General features: G+C 42.3%; 1 protein-coding gene across 1 annotated transcript in view; it reads right to left on the minus strand.

Annotated features, from left to right (window-relative positions):
* Window positions 1-16640, minus strand: part of npepps (aminopeptidase puromycin sensitive) — a 42509-nt gene continuing 25869 nt past the window's right edge. Inside the window, exons 9-22 of the mRNA XM_072462260.1 lie at window positions 15936-16050; window positions 14731-14895; window positions 13397-13501; window positions 13267-13327; window positions 12118-12227; window positions 11218-11430; window positions 8675-8809; window positions 7917-8136; window positions 7256-7398; window positions 2552-2608; window positions 2335-2442; window positions 1338-1493; window positions 1188-1235; window positions 1-697 (exon numbers count right to left, since the gene is read on the minus strand). Coding sequence (XP_072318361.1) covers window positions 548-697; window positions 1188-1235; window positions 1338-1493; window positions 2335-2442; window positions 2552-2608; window positions 7256-7398; window positions 7917-8136; window positions 8675-8809; window positions 11218-11430; window positions 12118-12227; window positions 13267-13327; window positions 13397-13501; window positions 14731-14895; window positions 15936-16050 — 1786 coding nt within the window. The 3' untranslated portion in view covers window positions 1-547. The remainder of the gene's footprint in view (window positions 698-1187; window positions 1236-1337; window positions 1494-2334; window positions 2443-2551; window positions 2609-7255; window positions 7399-7916; window positions 8137-8674; window positions 8810-11217; window positions 11431-12117; window positions 12228-13266; window positions 13328-13396; window positions 13502-14730; window positions 14896-15935; window positions 16051-16640) is intronic.

Raw genomic sequence — 16640 nt, forward strand, 5'->3', positions numbered from 1 at the left:
ATGTTTGCGTTCACTGATGGTCACATGTGTGTGTTTACTGATGGTCACATGTTTGCGTTCACTGATGGTCACATGTGTGTGTTTACTGATGGTCACATGTTTGCGTTCACTGATCGCAGACGTGCAGTGGAGCCTCGGCTTTAAGGTTTGAAATACAAATTTAAAGCAAATCCTTCATTAGTTGTGGATTACTATGATATTATAATAAGTTGTTGCAGCCCTAACGTTCCATCTGAGGACAAAATACTGTAAATGAATGAAATGATGGGGCAGAAAAAAGTATTTGAGACGTTGTATTTGCTGTCAGGGGGCAGAAGGGGGCAAAACTACATTCCCGGTTCACGTTCAGATGCTTCTACAAAAAGTAGCAGTCTCTGCATTTGTGGCGCTTGTATTCTTGGCTTGTTTCAGTCTTAAAGAAGCGCTGTGGCCCCGCGCTTTTTGCTCCTAAAGTGGGGCCCGGAGACAGGGGCAGAAGCGTTTAGGTCCAGGCTGTAGGAAACGAGGAAGAGAAACAGGAAGGAAGAGGGAGGATTTTTTTTTGGGATCAGACCGATGGAGCGGACTTTCTCTGGAGTAGATACTGGTGGATGTCGTCAGCGTCGCGCTTGAGCCACGCGGCGTTCAGGAGGATGTTCTCGCAGCACTGCTCCACCGTGCGCTCGGCCGACGGAGCCGGGTGCGACTCGAAGAAACTCTGAAGGGGCCAAAACACCACACAATCAGTCCACGTGGAAATGGTGCGAGTGCATTTCAAAAACGTCACGCTTTTTTCTCCACTTAGTTGAGCACAATCAATTATGAAACGAAGAAACAACATAATAACAGAAGACTAGTTGAGCTGACGATATATTTTTTGCAATTAAAGAACTATTAATTGACAAAAAATATATCGTTATCTGGACTATAAAGACACAGAAAACACACAAAGCCAAAGATAGTGGCATTATTATGTAAAAATAAAGAAACGTTTTACAATTTTCACCAATAACACTTAAAAATGTTCTATCTGGAAACTTTCAGTCATATTTCGACCTTTATTAACAGTTTAACATTAAAGTTTTACGAGAGGCGAGTAATAAAGTCATTGTTTTTGTCTATTTCCCGTGTTTGCATTCTGATTACACACAATATATATACACATACACACCCAGGTACAAAAAATGGCTGAACGTTATCATATTTACCTTTATTTCAGTAGCCATTTTATCGATTGCGAACCCATCGACTGTGAGCTACAGGACGACAAGTCAAATAAGAACGTCAGTGAAACGATCGATTCATTCATAATCAAAACAGATCATCCGCAAAAGGTGTCGCTGAGAAGCCCGTGTCACCTTGATGAGTCGTGATATGAGGAAGCCACCCTGGTAGCGGTTGTACAGTTCTTCCCAGTTGTCCTTCACAAACTTCCAGGCGGCTTTTCGCCCGTGTTTACTGCTGCCTGCGACTCCTCCGATCACCGACATCGTGTCCTGTGGGCGCACGTCCTCCTGAACGGAACATCGAGCGGGAAAACACACAGGTTATTGGCACATTCGGGAGAACAGAAGCAGAACCACTGACTGAACTCTTGAATTCACTGTTTATGTGCTTTTTGCAGGATGCATGACTAAATGAGAGAAAGACAACCGATTCATATTAGGGCTACAGTCTTTTAGTCGTTTAGTCGAATAATCGGTTGATCTTAAGCCTCATCTTTACGACGTCGGTGTTTTTTGTGTACATTCGCAAAACTCAGTAATTTACTTGTTTACACGGAAATGGTGGACTGATAAAAACACAAGAACCTTTTGATTTGTTCATGTCATTAGCTTCTATTTTAGTTTTTTTTTTTTAGCAAACTGTGCTGTAGCATCAAATGTTGTTACGATTGCCCCTTTTTTCATTTTTGATCCAAGCGTTGCACCGAAAGCATCCACTGCTGCTCGAACATCCACTCTTCCAGGTCACGTCTTCTTTACTGCAGCATGTTTAGCGTTTTATTTTACTTTTTAACTGTAGAAATTAACAATAATTGGCTTGAATAACGGTCTGCGGCGAAACAAATTCAATTTGGGCCTAAATGGAGCGTAGACATTGAGTCAATATTGGCTTAAATGATGGACTAAAAACAGTTCAAATCACAGAAACTTTTCACTGATATTTTCACAGACGTGGACGATTCGCACAGGACTAGGAAAACTGACTTATGTAAGTAATTAGTACAATTTACCCGAGGTCTGAAAGCCGTTATAATTATGCTAATGTTTGTAACAATACCACCAAAACAAACACGAAGTTAATCTCTGGGACTAAAAATGGGTGCATGACTGGTTGATGGGTGGGACGCACCGACAGAGCGAACGTGAGCACTTTCTGGATCAGGTCTGGGGCGGAAATGGCTCCCAAAACTCTCTCGATCCGGTTCTTCTCCTCCTGCATGTCGGCCTGTTTGTGCAGCTGAGGAAACAGAGACCATCAGAGGGTTAAAATAACTGAAAAAGTGTCAATCTCACATCGTTTAGCACATTAAACTGACGAAACAACTCTGAAATGGTCTCGGTTTTACCTTTAACATCGTCTCCAGCGTGGCACTGTCTCCATGTTTCAGAACAGTTAAATACACCTGGAGGCACAAACGGATAAGATAAGATAAGATATTCCTTTATTGTCCCACATGGGGAAATTTCATTGGTGCAACGCAGGTAGATACAGAGGTAGATACAGAAGAACAGATCACTTATAGGAAGTCTGAAAAACACTTTCAGTAGAAGATCTCCTATAAATAAATAAAAACTCCCATAGACAAATAAATACATAAATACCATTGCATGTGATCCCGACAGTAATTGCACATGAATATGTGTCACGACAGCACATAGATTACACATGAATTTCACAGTAATTGCACATGAATTGCACATGAATTCCAACAGCTGGCAGCCCGGTGTAAACGCTCTCTCTTCTTTCTGACACTTATTGTGCTTTATCTCCTATATTTTGTAAATATAGTTAGTATATTTTTTCTATTTTACTGTACGATAGGGACACGCGCTGGAATAGTTTTTTTAATTCAACTGTTTTTTGGCTGGATTTGAGCGTTTTTCGTTGCGTTCGTTGTGTTGTTGTGACGTGAGCTAGCTCCGAGCGAGCCCACCAGCCCCCCCCCCGCGCCCTCCGGCCGCGCTAAAGTACGGCGTGTCGTCGGTACACGTTTATATACACGTTTATATGAAAGAGGAACTTCACGAACGGTTGGGACACGCACTGGAATCGCTTTAAATTAACTTGTTTTGACTTTATTCGGCTGGATTGAGTGTTTTCGTCGTGTCGTTGCGATGTGTCTTGGCTCTGAGTCCCCCGGCTCCGGCCCCGCCCCCGCCCGGCGCCGTACCGCGTTTACACAAAGGAGAAACTGATGAAACTGCGGAGAACAGTCGTCTTACCCGGAGATCATCACGTTATCCCGGCGGACATCCTAAGGAAAACGTAACGAAGCAGACGGGCTGGACGTAAACTCCGAGAGAAGAGAGGGACAAACAGGAAGTCAGTTCCCGCCGTAGTCATGGGTAACGTGAGGTCCCTTCAAAATAAAATGACGGAAATAGCGAGCCTCATGCGGTCCCAGAGGATTTATAGGGACAGCAGCGTCTTGATTTTCACAGAGACCTGGTTAACAGCAGAAATGCCAGACTCTATTGTAGGTTTGGACAATTTTCATCTGCTGCGGGCGGACAGAACTAGAGAATCCGGGAAGAAAAGAGGTGGAGGTCTGGCGGTGTATGTGAACACGAGCTGGTCCAAACCTGAACACTGCACAATGAAGGAGCAGCTATGTAACGGGGATATTGAACTATTGGCTATTGGCATGAGGCCATATTATCTGCCCCGGGAGTTCTCACATGTGATTTTGATCGCAGTCTATGTGGCCCCGTCTGCCAATGCTGAAGATGCTTGTGAAGCACTGCTCTCCTGCACTTGTAGGCTGCAAACACAGCATCCACAGGCTCTCTTCCTCATCTCTGGTGACTTTAACCACGCTTCTCCCTCTTCTGTTCTACCAACATACACCCAGTATGTTACCTGCCCCACCAGAGAGAATAGAACATTGGACTTGTTTTTTGCCAACACCAAGGAGGCTTATTCTTCTTAGCCCCTCCCTCCCCTGGGCAGCTCGGACCACAACCTTGTACATCTGAGGCCTGTGTATGAACCCATCGTGCGCAGGCAGCCTGTGGTGTCCCGTGAGGTGAGGATGTGGTCTGCTGAGAGCGAGGAGGCTCTGAGGGACTGCTTCAGCACCACTGTCTGGACTGAGCTTTATGACCCACATGGGGAGGACATCAACACCATCACAGAGTGCATCACGGACTACATCAACTTCTGTTTTGAGAACATTGTTCCCTCCCGGACGGTGCGGTGTTTTCCAAACAACAAGCCATGGATTAACCGTGAACTGAAGGCTCTGCTGAAGGAGAAGAAGAGAGCCTTCAGGTCAGGGAACAAGGAGGAGCTGAGGACTGTGCAGAAGGAGCTGAGGAGGAAGATCAGGCAGGCTGAGGCCGGCTACAAGAGGAGGATGGAGGAGCAGCTGCAGCAGAAGAACATTCAGGGAGTGTGGAGGAGCCTGAAAACCATCTCGGGCTTCAAAATCCCCCCTGCCAAGACAGAGGGGGATCTACAGTGGGTGAATGATTTAAATGCTCACTTCTTGAGGTTTGATCAGTCACCCGCCCCTCCCCCTGCACAGCTGCATGCTCCCTCTTCCACAGCTGGACAATGCCCTGCATCCGTTCCTCTTCATTTCTCCGCCCCGGACCATCAGCTCCCCACTTCGCCTGGACTCACCCATCCCCCCAGCACACGGTCCCCCTGCCAACCACTGACTGTCACAGCAGCACAGGTGAGGAGTGAGCTGAAGAGGATTAAAGTGAGGAAGGCAGCAGGACCTGATGGCATCAGCCCCAGGCTCCTTAAGTCCTGCGCAGATGAACTGTGTGGAGTTATGGAGCATGTCTTCAACATGAGCCTGAAGCTGAGGGTGGTACCACAGGTCTGGAAGACCTCCTGTCTGGTACCTGTGCCTAAGACACCGCGCCCCAAAGACCTCAACAGCTTCAGGCCAGTGGCTCTCACGTCCCACCTGATGAAGACACTGGAGCGGCTAGTCCTGGACCACCTCCGCTCCACCGTGAGCTCAGCCATGGACCCGCTGCAGTTTGCATATCGGTCTGGCATCGGAGTGGAGGACGCCGTCATCTCCCTGCTGCACCGCTCTCTCTCTCACCTGGAAAAGCCTGGCAGCTCTGTGAGGATTCTGTTCTTCGATCTTTCCAGCGCCTTCAACACCATCCAGCCGCTGCTCCTGAGGGACAAGGGTGTGGAGTATGACCTGGCAGAGTGGATCCTGGACTACCTCACAGACCGACCCCAGTTTGTGAGAGCCCGGAACTGTGTGTCTGACACTCAGACCTGCAGTGTGGGGGCACCCCAGGGCACTGTCCTCGCGCCCTTTCTCTTCACCCTTTACACTGCAGACTTCAGACATGACACGGACAGCTGTGTCCTGCAGAAGTTCTCTGACGACTCTGCCATCATCGGACTCATCACGGACGACGATGACGCGGCGTACAGAGGACTGGCGCAGGACTTTGTGGACTGGTGTCAGCGGAACCACCTCCTCATCAACGCGGGGAAGACCAAGGAGATGGTGGTGGATTTCCGCAGACGCCACCCCACTGGCCCCTCACCAGTGAACATCCAGGGACGGGACATTGAGAGAGTGGACTCATACAAGTACCTGGGTGTTCATCTGAACCACAAACTGGACTGGACTCATAACACAGACGCACTGTACAGGAAGAGCCAGAGTCGGCTCTACCTCCTGAGGAGACTCAGGTCTTTTGGAGTGACAGGGCCACTCCTGAAGACCTTCTACGACTCTGTGGTGGCATCAGCCCTCCTGTACGGTGTGGTCTGCTGGAGCAGCAGCATCACAGAGAGGGAGAGGAAGAGGCTGGACAGAGTCATCAAGAAGTCCAGCTCCGTCCTGGGCTGTGCTCTGGACTCGGTGCAGGAGGTGGGGGACAGGAGGGTCCTGGCTAGATTCACATCTATGCTGGACCATGAGTGTCACCCCCTGCAGGACACTCTCTCCGCTCTGGAGAGCAGCTTCAGTGAGAGACTGATCCACCCTCGCTGTGTGAAGGAAAGGTTCCGTAGGTCTTTCCTTCCTGCTGCTGTCAGACTTTATAACAAAAACTGTTAGTACTGAACACTCGCAATACTGACCTAACCTAATACTGATGTGCAATTCTGTCATATGTGCAATTGCTGTTGTAATTCATGTTCAATTCATGTGCAATTACTGTGAAATTCATGTGCAATCTATGTGCTGTCGTGACACATATTCATGTGCAATTACTGTCGGGATCACATGCAATGGTGTTTATTTATTTATTTATTTGTCTATGGGAGTTTTTATTTATTTATAGGAGATCTTCTACTGAAAGTGTTTTTCATACTTCCTATAAGTGATCTGTTCTTCTGTATCTACCTCTGTATCTACCTGCGTTGCACCAATGAAATTTCCCCATGTGGGACAATAAAGGAATATCTTAATTGCACATACGACAGAATTGCACATCAGTATTAGGTTAGGTCAGTATTGCGACGGGATAACGTGACGATCTCCGGGTAAGACGACTGTTCTCCGCAGTTTCATGAGTTCCTCCTTTGTGGAAACGCGGAGCCGGGGGACTCAGAGCCAAGACACATCGCAACGACACGACGAAAACACTCAATCCAGCCGAATAAAGTCAAAACAAGTTAATTTAAAGCGATTCCAGTGCGTGTCCCGATCGTTCGTGAAGTTCCTCTTTCATATAAACGTGTATATAAACGTGTACCGACGACACGCCGTACTTTAGCGCGGCCGGAGGGCGCGGGGGGGGCTGGTGGGCTCGCTCGGAGCTAGCTCACGTCACAACAACACAACGAACGCAACGAAAAACGCTCAAATCCAGCCGAAAAAAGTCAAAAACAGTTGAATTAAAAAACTATTCCAGCGCGTGTCCCTATCGTACAGTAAAATAGAAAAAATATACTAACTATATTTACAAAATATAGGAGATAAAGCACAATAAGTGTGAGAAAGAAGAGAGAGCGTTTACACCGGGCTGCCAGCTGTACCAGCGCCTTATGACGTTATAGGATACAGACTTGTAAACACAGTGAACACTTCTTATCAGTAATGGCAGGACTATAGATTTACCGGGCTCCTGAGGTCCGCGGGCAGCACCAGCTTTCCGTCCACGTGATCTTTAAACCTCCGTCGAGCTTCTTCTAAAGTGGCTTTATGTCCCGCCTTCCCCAGTTTGCCGAGGACCAGGCCTCGCAACAGAGCCTCCAAATGACCTAAAAACACAAATAGGGATGTTGAGATAATTAGGGTAATCCAGTGCTTCCCCCTCATGCATGAATGATTTCACTTTTCTTGCTCGTCTCCGTGGAGATATTACTGCTTTGTCTGGAGATAATGTTCCGCAGAATTGAATCTGGCATCTATTCAATTGCAGGTGCTTTAGTGCTCCACAGAAGATACAAAAACAGACCAGTGAATCTGTTTCTAGGACTACAGCACATGATTGGAGAGCAAGTTCTGATTGGCTGAGGCCACACTGTCATCTTTGTGCCATTTTCATGTGTTTTTCAGAGGACTAATTTCTATCTTAGTGTATTTAATGCCACGCAAAAGAGGGAAATGTCCGCCAAGGAGCGTTTTGGATTACATAACTGGATTTCCCTGTTAGAAAGACCCTGAACATGCCGTGGTTCTCTTGAAAGCTTGCAGCCCACACAGGATCAGTACGTCTGCTCATGCCAGGTGTATTTGGAGATAAAAGTGTCCAGATTGAGACAATTAGGACTCGTACCTTCGCCGGGTTTGCTGTCCCAGCCCAGTTTAAGCCCGATGGGGGTGAACAGGTCCCTGATGAAGGCCTGGATCTCCTCGTGGAAGTCTGTGTGCGACAGCAGGCAGGAGAGCACGCCAAGGTTACAGCTCAGGTCGCTCCACACCGTGTAGTTCGGCTCGTTCACAAACGCCTCCATCAGCTTCAACACCTCCACTGTGCTGATCATCCCTGCCCGCGCCTGCAGAGAAGGGAAGAGAACAAGGATATTGTAAAAGTGACTCAACTACAGGAGATGTAACAAGATCCAGATCAAATACGAAATGATCAAGGTATGTGACTCACAGTGTGATTTAACACACGCTACAAGACCTTTTAAAACACTTTTAAAACAAAGACAGCAGCATCATTCAATCCAAATGTAAAAAAACACCTATTTCAGATCAATTAGAAGCCTTAAATCCATATATTTTATAATTTATATTGTTAAAATGTATTTAAAAATAATTATGCACTATATAAACAACAATTTAACTTGTTGACTAATCAAAAACATATTTGCTGACTTGTCGACTACAAAAAATACTAATTATTTGCAGCCCAAAATATGATTAAAATGATCTTAATTTTAGTACAACCACTGCTACGGTAAACATCTGGTGCCAAAGGAAACACTAATGTCAGAGATTACAATATCATAGTAAATTAATTCTTCGATCCAGATTTAAAACACGTGTTCCCTTTGTGTTGTGTTGAGCCTGACGTAATGACGTTGTTACCAGGGAGAAGAGGTCGTTCTGCAGTCCCAGTCGGTCCACGGGCTGCAGGCTCAAGTCTCTGATCCCCGGGAGCAGACTCTCCAACATGGACGAGCTGTACTGGATCCTGTAGAAGCCCACTGTGCCCGGGTTAATCTGTGGAGAGAGGACAACACCATTTACATGTATTACAATTCAAGGACAAATATGATACACTATTTGTAACCTGTTACCACCCACCTGTCCGCCGGCGAGCATTTTCTATATCTCAAATATTCTCTTACATCACTTTTATTTCCGTGGTCAATACCAGCAAGCCATACATCATTTTAAAGCTTATTTTCTCAACAAAACGAATATGTCATTGATTTACATTGAATAATATGCCCCAAGAAGCAATTGCCAATAGTTTGTGAGAAAGTCTCAACTTTTACCAACACATGTCCTACCTGTTTGCTGTTTATGACGGACGAAACGGCTTTAATTCTGTTCATCCTTGTACTCAGTCTGTCCGTAAGGAATCATTGAAAAACAATATCCACTTGTATTTTTCCTGAAGTTATCCGATTGAGATATTGTCAAGTAAACAAACTTTTCTTTGTTTCTCGCCGGACGAGAATGCGCTTGTCCGGCGCATTTCTCCGTCCATAACAAATGACCTGTTTGACCTATAAAATAATGTTGGATATCCTTCTTTTCCTCAGACTGTTACCTACAGAATGAGACCATCTACGGATTTTTCTGTCCACTGGTTTGTTTGCTACAGCCTCCGCAAAAAAAGACGCACATGGATTAGTCTGTTTACATCTAAATAGCGCCACGTGTGAATGACGTAACTGAGTTTGATTGACATATTATTCTAGCCAATGAGAATAGCTTTAGAAAGAGGGGCGGGACAAAGGGCTTATTGACACAGAATCTTCTGTATTCTCGTGCGTAAGGCTCAGGTAAGGCTGTAAAGAGACAGATTTCTCGGCAGGATTTTGCGCATAATGTTTTCTGATTTTATTAGCCTTTTGGACGTGCATTTTGTTAGATATATGTATTATTATACCAATAAAAAAATTAAATAAAAATATTATTTTTATTTTATTTTTTAACCTCTATATGGGAAATTCATGGGTAAACTCATATTTACACATGTTCTCTTTTTTTTTTTAGCAGTTATAATTGCTATTAGTGGCCTACAAAACATCAAAATGTATGTTTTATGATCATAGAGGAGCTAAAATTGTAATAAAACAGTTTGGCACAGTTGGCACATATTTGGATCACTTGTTCCGAATATACTTTTTGATACAAAAAGGTCAACAGCACCAAAATGCCTGTTCCTAGAGATCTGAAACTTTACACAGTTGTTGTCAACAAGATAAACATCATGTACAGTGAACAGCATATGCACACAATGAAGTATGTCATGCTCAGGACCATTACAAATTGACAATATTCAGGCGAGACTAAAAAAGGATGTTTTGTTTATGTTTGGGCCTCTGTAGTGTAAGTTCTGAAGCCCTGACAGTGTTCATGTGCACATCTGCAGAAACTAGAAGGCCTAAGCTTTCTAATGATGCATCACACTTGCATGTGGAACATAAGATCCTCTTTTAATAAGCAATGCCATTTGGGTCCAACCATTGTGCACAGGGCGAAAATAGGTGGATGGTAACAGGTTAAATATACTACCGAGAACATTTAGTTTGGCATCTCATAGAACTAAAAAAAAAATATTTATAACAAACAAAATTACATTTGGAGCTCTGCTGTTTCCCGCAGGACTAACAAAGATTTAAACACAATTACACTCAGTTTAAGACATTTCAACCTGGCCTCTCACTTCCTGGTCTCAAAACACAGTTGTACTGATCATGATTAGTATGGCGTGTTTTTGACGCTCGGAAGGAGATGACCTTCTAACAAGGATTCATCAAACTAGTGTGAATGAAGCTAAATGCTACTCCATGTATGTTTTTGATGAGAGAATAATGTTAGAACAGGGCAGAAAAGTCTATTTGGCATAGTGTCCTTTAATAACTTTTCTTAAAGGCGCAATGGACGATTTTTCGGCGATTTGAGAACGCAGGCGGAAGTGCGCATGCGCACTCCCCCGTGTGGACTGATGCAACACACACGTGCGTTTGTTTATTAGCGCATCGCATCTCTCGTCTCCCGTAGATTTCCCTCTTCTTCTGAGCCAGCTCGAACCGTCTTTCTCCGTCCTCATTTTGTCCCGTACACTGAGGGAACTATATGATGATAGATCAATGCGCTTAGACACGCGGAAACGTGGGGACGAGCCACACGCGGCTGCAGGTGAGCGGTAGGTGTGTGGACAATAAAGGAATATCTCATCTTATCTTATAAAGAGGAAATGGCCGATGCTAATGTGCGCTATCTATGTTTTGCAAAGGATGTGGGCTCAACACAGTAGAAATAAGGCTGTTTATCATGTGAAGTAAAGTAGAAGAAGAAAACGATTGGTGAAAAATGATCACGTTTCTGTTTAGACCGGAGTATGTGTTCTCCATATTCAAGTTCACAGGTCATTGTTTGCTCGTTGTCCTCACCTTGATCCACTGCTCAGGGCCCACTCCGCTCACAGTGATGGTGGTCTCAGGTCTGTCCAGCAGGACCTTGAGTTTGCTGCATGTGGGGTCTTCACTGGAGCAGATACTGAGCGGGACCATCCAGTTCGGACACTCTCCCTCTCCGGCCTCACCCTGGGGTCCGCTGGCACAAAACTTCTTCTGAGAGATCTTTACAACACGATCTTCACCTTGCTAGAAGACATCACAATGGATAAAACAGTCATTCCTTATTAATTCTGCAACAAACTTTAATAAGAAAAATAGGGCACAAATAAGATTATGAAACTAGCTCCAAATAAAGAGCACATAGAGAAGCAGCTGACACAGGCTTTGCATGCCATTTGTTTTCATCACACCCTGTTCTATCACGTGACACTGCTCTCGTCCCATTGTAGAAAAGCCTGAAATCAGAGTGTGTGGTGTGTCTGTGCTTCATGTGAGACAAATAATCATGCAAAGTGTCTTCATGTCAATGGCACAGCTTAAAAAAGAGGAAGATTTTAAAGTCCTCTAGTGTGCAGCCGATTTAAATTATCTACAAAACTATAGTGTACAATAGGTGGCTCTAAATATGGTTATGTACAGTACAATGTGGACAGAATAAATGAGTAAAGTGACTTGTACTGATGAAGATTCACACTAAACCTTATCTAGTGTTTAGTGATAAGGTTTAGTGAGATAATGAGAGGTTGGACCATTCATTTTACAAAAACAATTTAAGTTTTATAATTTTACATCCTGATTGTAAATAATTACATCCCTCTAAATTACCTAGCTACCAAATAAGCTAGTTACCAAACATCCTTGTTGTACACAACAAGAATTACAGCAGCCACTCTTCTGAGGCTGTGTAACAAGAGCAGAGATGATAAAAAGCACCTGTTCCTGTTCCACCACAATGATCGGAAATCCCATCTGTTTGGTCCAGGAGCTCATCACGGCGGCGATGGGTTTGCCACTAGCCTGTTCCAGACACTCCCATAGATCCTCTGAGACGAACACAAAGAATACAAGCAAAATGAAGCAGACAATAATACGCTTTCAATGATTTACTGACATCAGATCTAAATAGTAATCATTTTAAAACCCACATGACAGGTTCTCATACGTTTCTACTTACGACTGTCTGGTGAGATAATAATCAGAGCCATTGTATGATTTAAATTGATTTTTGCTTTCGTTTACAATTTGGTTGCTAAGTAACAGTTGTGGAAGTACCTTTACAATTATCCCACTTGATACTTGCTGGCCATGTCCAACCAGGAAATAACATTATACAGTAAGATTCACCAAAATATCCAAACTGGAGAAAAACTGGGATTACTGGGATGTATACATTTACATTTTACATTATGTTCGGCCCACGTCCCACTTTGAGTGACACCTCTGACCTGCATTTTACAATAAAAATAATGCAACAATTTTAACATTCCAGGGTAAAAATATTTGATTCTTCATTATAAATGATGGAGAATACACAATGTTCTCACCTCAAACTTGAATTAACAATTACAATCAGTTTATTTTATTTGTATTTATTTTTTGACATTTTGATTTCTCTATTTGTGTGTGTTTTAGAGTCCGTCCACATAACAATTACGATTATTACTACTGATGACAAAAATCTGATTATTGTTATCGGGAGGGTAAAAAACATGAAGATATTGGTTTTGTCAATATTGCCCTCTATAATGTGTCGGGTAAAATAAAGACAGACCTGCTTTTGCTGATGAACAGTTTAGCCAACTGTAAAATTCAGTGTAGCTCAAGTTTGACTAGATACCAGTAATTCTTCTCAGCTCAATCAATCAATGAATGCATAGTATAATTAACTACTTTTAATGACTTACTTTAACCATTTATGTTCTGTTATACATAAAAAATGTGTTTATAACGTGGTGAAATAAAAAGGTTGCTACTTTGAAATTAAAGATGATAGTAGTATGTTTGAACAATTTATATATATATATATATATATATATATATATATATATATATATATATATATATATAAAAATATTCCTGTACCTGTTGCTGCATTTTTGTGTTGAAACTTGACCAGATAGGAGTGCATTCCTTTCCTAAAATCCTAGAAGACAGAATGAAGAGGTGAGCGCGCGACACACGGGGTTCAGACTCGGATCAGCGCGGTTCAAACCTCGTCTCCGATGTAGTTGTGCAACATGCGGATCACGGACGCTCCTTTGCTGTACGAGATGGCGTCAAATATCTCATCGACTTCAGACGGATGGCCCACGTTCACCTGAAGAGTTACAGCAAACAGGTACATTTACTGGAGTAACTTCTGATGCACGTGTACCTGAAGTGTAGATCATTTGTCAGATTTTGAGTTTGAAATGATGGAGGAATTTCACATTTTTGAACCCCCCAAAAAAAACATGCCTAGAATGTTCCACAGTATGGGATTACAAGTTATTTTGCCATTTCCATTTGATTACTACTTCTATTCAATTACAAATGTTTTTATTGCTCAATAAACTCCTGGAAAAAACGTTCATAACTTTGAGTGTGCTCGACTCTCCTCTGATCTAACTTTGCCTGGTGGGTCGCTTGTTTCCATGGATATATGGATGTATTTAATGCCATACAATGGAACATTCCTAACTAACTAAATACCTAGAGGTGCACCAATATGGACATTTTTGGGCCGATACCGATGGTGTGGGAAAAGCTAAGGCCGATATTTTCTAAATGTTTTTGATTTTTTTTTTTCCATCAAAGAAATATACTTATCTATTTTAAAATGCGTGAAACCAGTTAGAACAATACGATCCTTCTTTGGGGAAAAAAAGTTTTCCCTTTTGTGAATTTCCTGTTTTATTTAGATTGGATTGAGCGACTAACGTCCGCCTCCTCCTGTAACAGCAGCGAGACAGTCTCTCCTCCTCAGACTGTCTGATCACACACTCGTTTTCTCCTCCTTAAAACCTCTCACACTATAGTTATTTGGAGTAAACATGTTTAGGAGGAAAACTTGTCAAATAAGGTAACTATCATTTCTGGTTCACCTGGCTCAGAATAAAGACTGGATTAAAGTTTAAAAAGACAGCATAATTAACTCTTTCACTACCGGAGTGTAACCATTGAAGACTGATATTAGTGGATTTGTACTGAAACAGATAATACTCAACGTCGTGAATATTCTAATATATTGCCCACATTTTTTGGAGCAAATAAAACAACCATAATTTAAAAATTGTTTTCATTTTAGCAAGACTGCAACCAACGATTTTTTAGCAGTCAACAAGTCAAATGATTATGTCTATTGGACATTGAGATAATTCTAAATACAGTATCAACCAAATAAAGATTGAAATATGTTTACCAAAGACTATGATTCTTTTTCTATAGTCGACTATTAGCTGATTAAATGTCGCAGTTCTACATTTTAGACTATTTATTGGCTGAAATGCAGGCGGAACTCCCCACAGTGACCGTAAAAGCCCTGCCCTCTCTGATCTCTGTGCTGACCTCTATAGGGTGGCTGCTGTCCAGAGCGTCCAGGTCCAGGGCTCTGGTGTAGTCGGCCGACACAAACTGGGTCCAGATGTCGTACTCGGGGAAGCAGTGGTCCACACACAGATACTCGATCCACGACGCGAAGCCCTCGTTCAGCCACAGATGAGTCCACCACTCCTGCACGACAGTGACAGGGAAGAGAGCCAAGGTCGTTTGAATGACAGTTTAGAGAAAGGCATTAGCTTGATCCATGTTATACTTTTATACTTCTATACTAGAAGAAGGCAATAATAATATAACAGTACGTTTAAAAGAAGAATCAGATAATCTACATCTTTTATATGCAAATCTAAAGAAAAGAAAATATATTGAATATCTGAGGTGGATTTTTCTGTCCACCTTTTCAATACAATACAATACAATGCATAGTTTAAGGCTCTTTTTTCAGCAGGTGAATATGAAAAAATCTTACATTGAGAGATATGAATTTGAAACTTCTTTTGTAGAGTCTTTCATGTTGTAATAATTTTTCATGGATTTTTCAAGTTATTTTATATGTAAAAATTACCAAAATACAAATCTGAAAGGTGGGTTCAAAGCAAGGTCTAACTTTCTTGATTAATTTTGTAAACATATTAGATACAACATTGTAGAAAAATAGTAATTTGTAGTCACTCGGACACTGTTTTTAGATTAGATACACCAAGAAAAAATTATTTACTCAGCATTTGAGTAGAATGTATATTACTGAAAATTAGTACAACATCTGTTTTAGTTAAAACTTGAATACATCTGGTTAAGTCCAAGAGAGTAAAGTTTGGTGTGTGTAAGAGCTGCTTTAGCTGCTTTATGTTTCTGTGGGAGAAAAATTTGTTTGGAAAAACAAACTTCAAAACAGACTTTGATGTTGATGTTACCCATTTAATCTTTGGATCAAAGGGATTAAATAAAACAATAAAACATTCAGGTGCCAATTGGATGATTTTGTTGTTTGCATGTGAAAGCTTTTATGTTAAGAGATAAAACCTCAACATAAAAAGCATAAAAGAAACTTAAGAAAAGAAGAAAGTTTTGCTTGTAGTGTCTCTAACCCCAAATATTTTTCACACCTTGGACAACAAAATGGGTTGTAATTAAATAAAGTGTGCACTCGAAGCACTAAAACGCTGCTTTCATGCATAAAAGGTGTACTTAATGATACAGTTCTGTGTCTTTACCATTGTGACGAGGTTTCCAAACCACTGATGAGCGAGTTCATGTCCCACCACCAGCGCCACCCACTGACGGGACGAGGAGCAGGAGTTTTTAGAGTCGATTAGCAGCGCTGTTTCTCTGGAAAATACACAACAAAAAATGAACACATGGATAATCTGCTACTTTTGTATGTTATTTTCGCTTTTTCTGTTCAAGATATTATGCTGCACAATATGGAGTAGGGACTTTTGCTTGGTTTCTCGAGAAAAGCGTTTGTACAACGGTTGAGAGAAAATCCTGTTTGTATTTCTGATCACGATCCGTCTGACAGTGAACAGCTGGCCACAAAAACGAGAGCTATTCAAATCTCATCACTTGTCTACAACATCTGCCTCACATTGGCCAGAACAGAGAAGGTTTTAGCTCTTTTCTATGCCATGTAAAAGCAGTTTATTTGAAAACAATCATTGAAGGTGATTTACATTGAAATCGGCGCTCCAGTTCTGTGCGGTGAAGTGTTCCCGAGATTGTACGACGTGGTGGTGATTAAATCTAAACTCAAGACTCTTTTGCGTAGTTGTGCCTATGATTCATCTGCTTTTTACTACTTTAAATACATTTTATCGTGTTTTATGCTTTTTTTTTTAAATGTATTTTGATCTATACTATATTGTGGTTTTAATGTGTTTTTAAATTGCACTTTGAATTGCATTGAGCACAAATTATGT

The sequence above is a fragment of the Eucyclogobius newberryi genome, unplaced genomic scaffold, assembly GCF_026437365.1.
Source record: "Eucyclogobius newberryi isolate DKJ021-1_F unplaced genomic scaffold, fEucNew1.0.hap1 SCAF_4, whole genome shotgun sequence".
Lineage (NCBI taxonomy): Eukaryota > Metazoa > Chordata > Actinopteri > Gobiiformes > Gobiidae > Eucyclogobius > Eucyclogobius newberryi.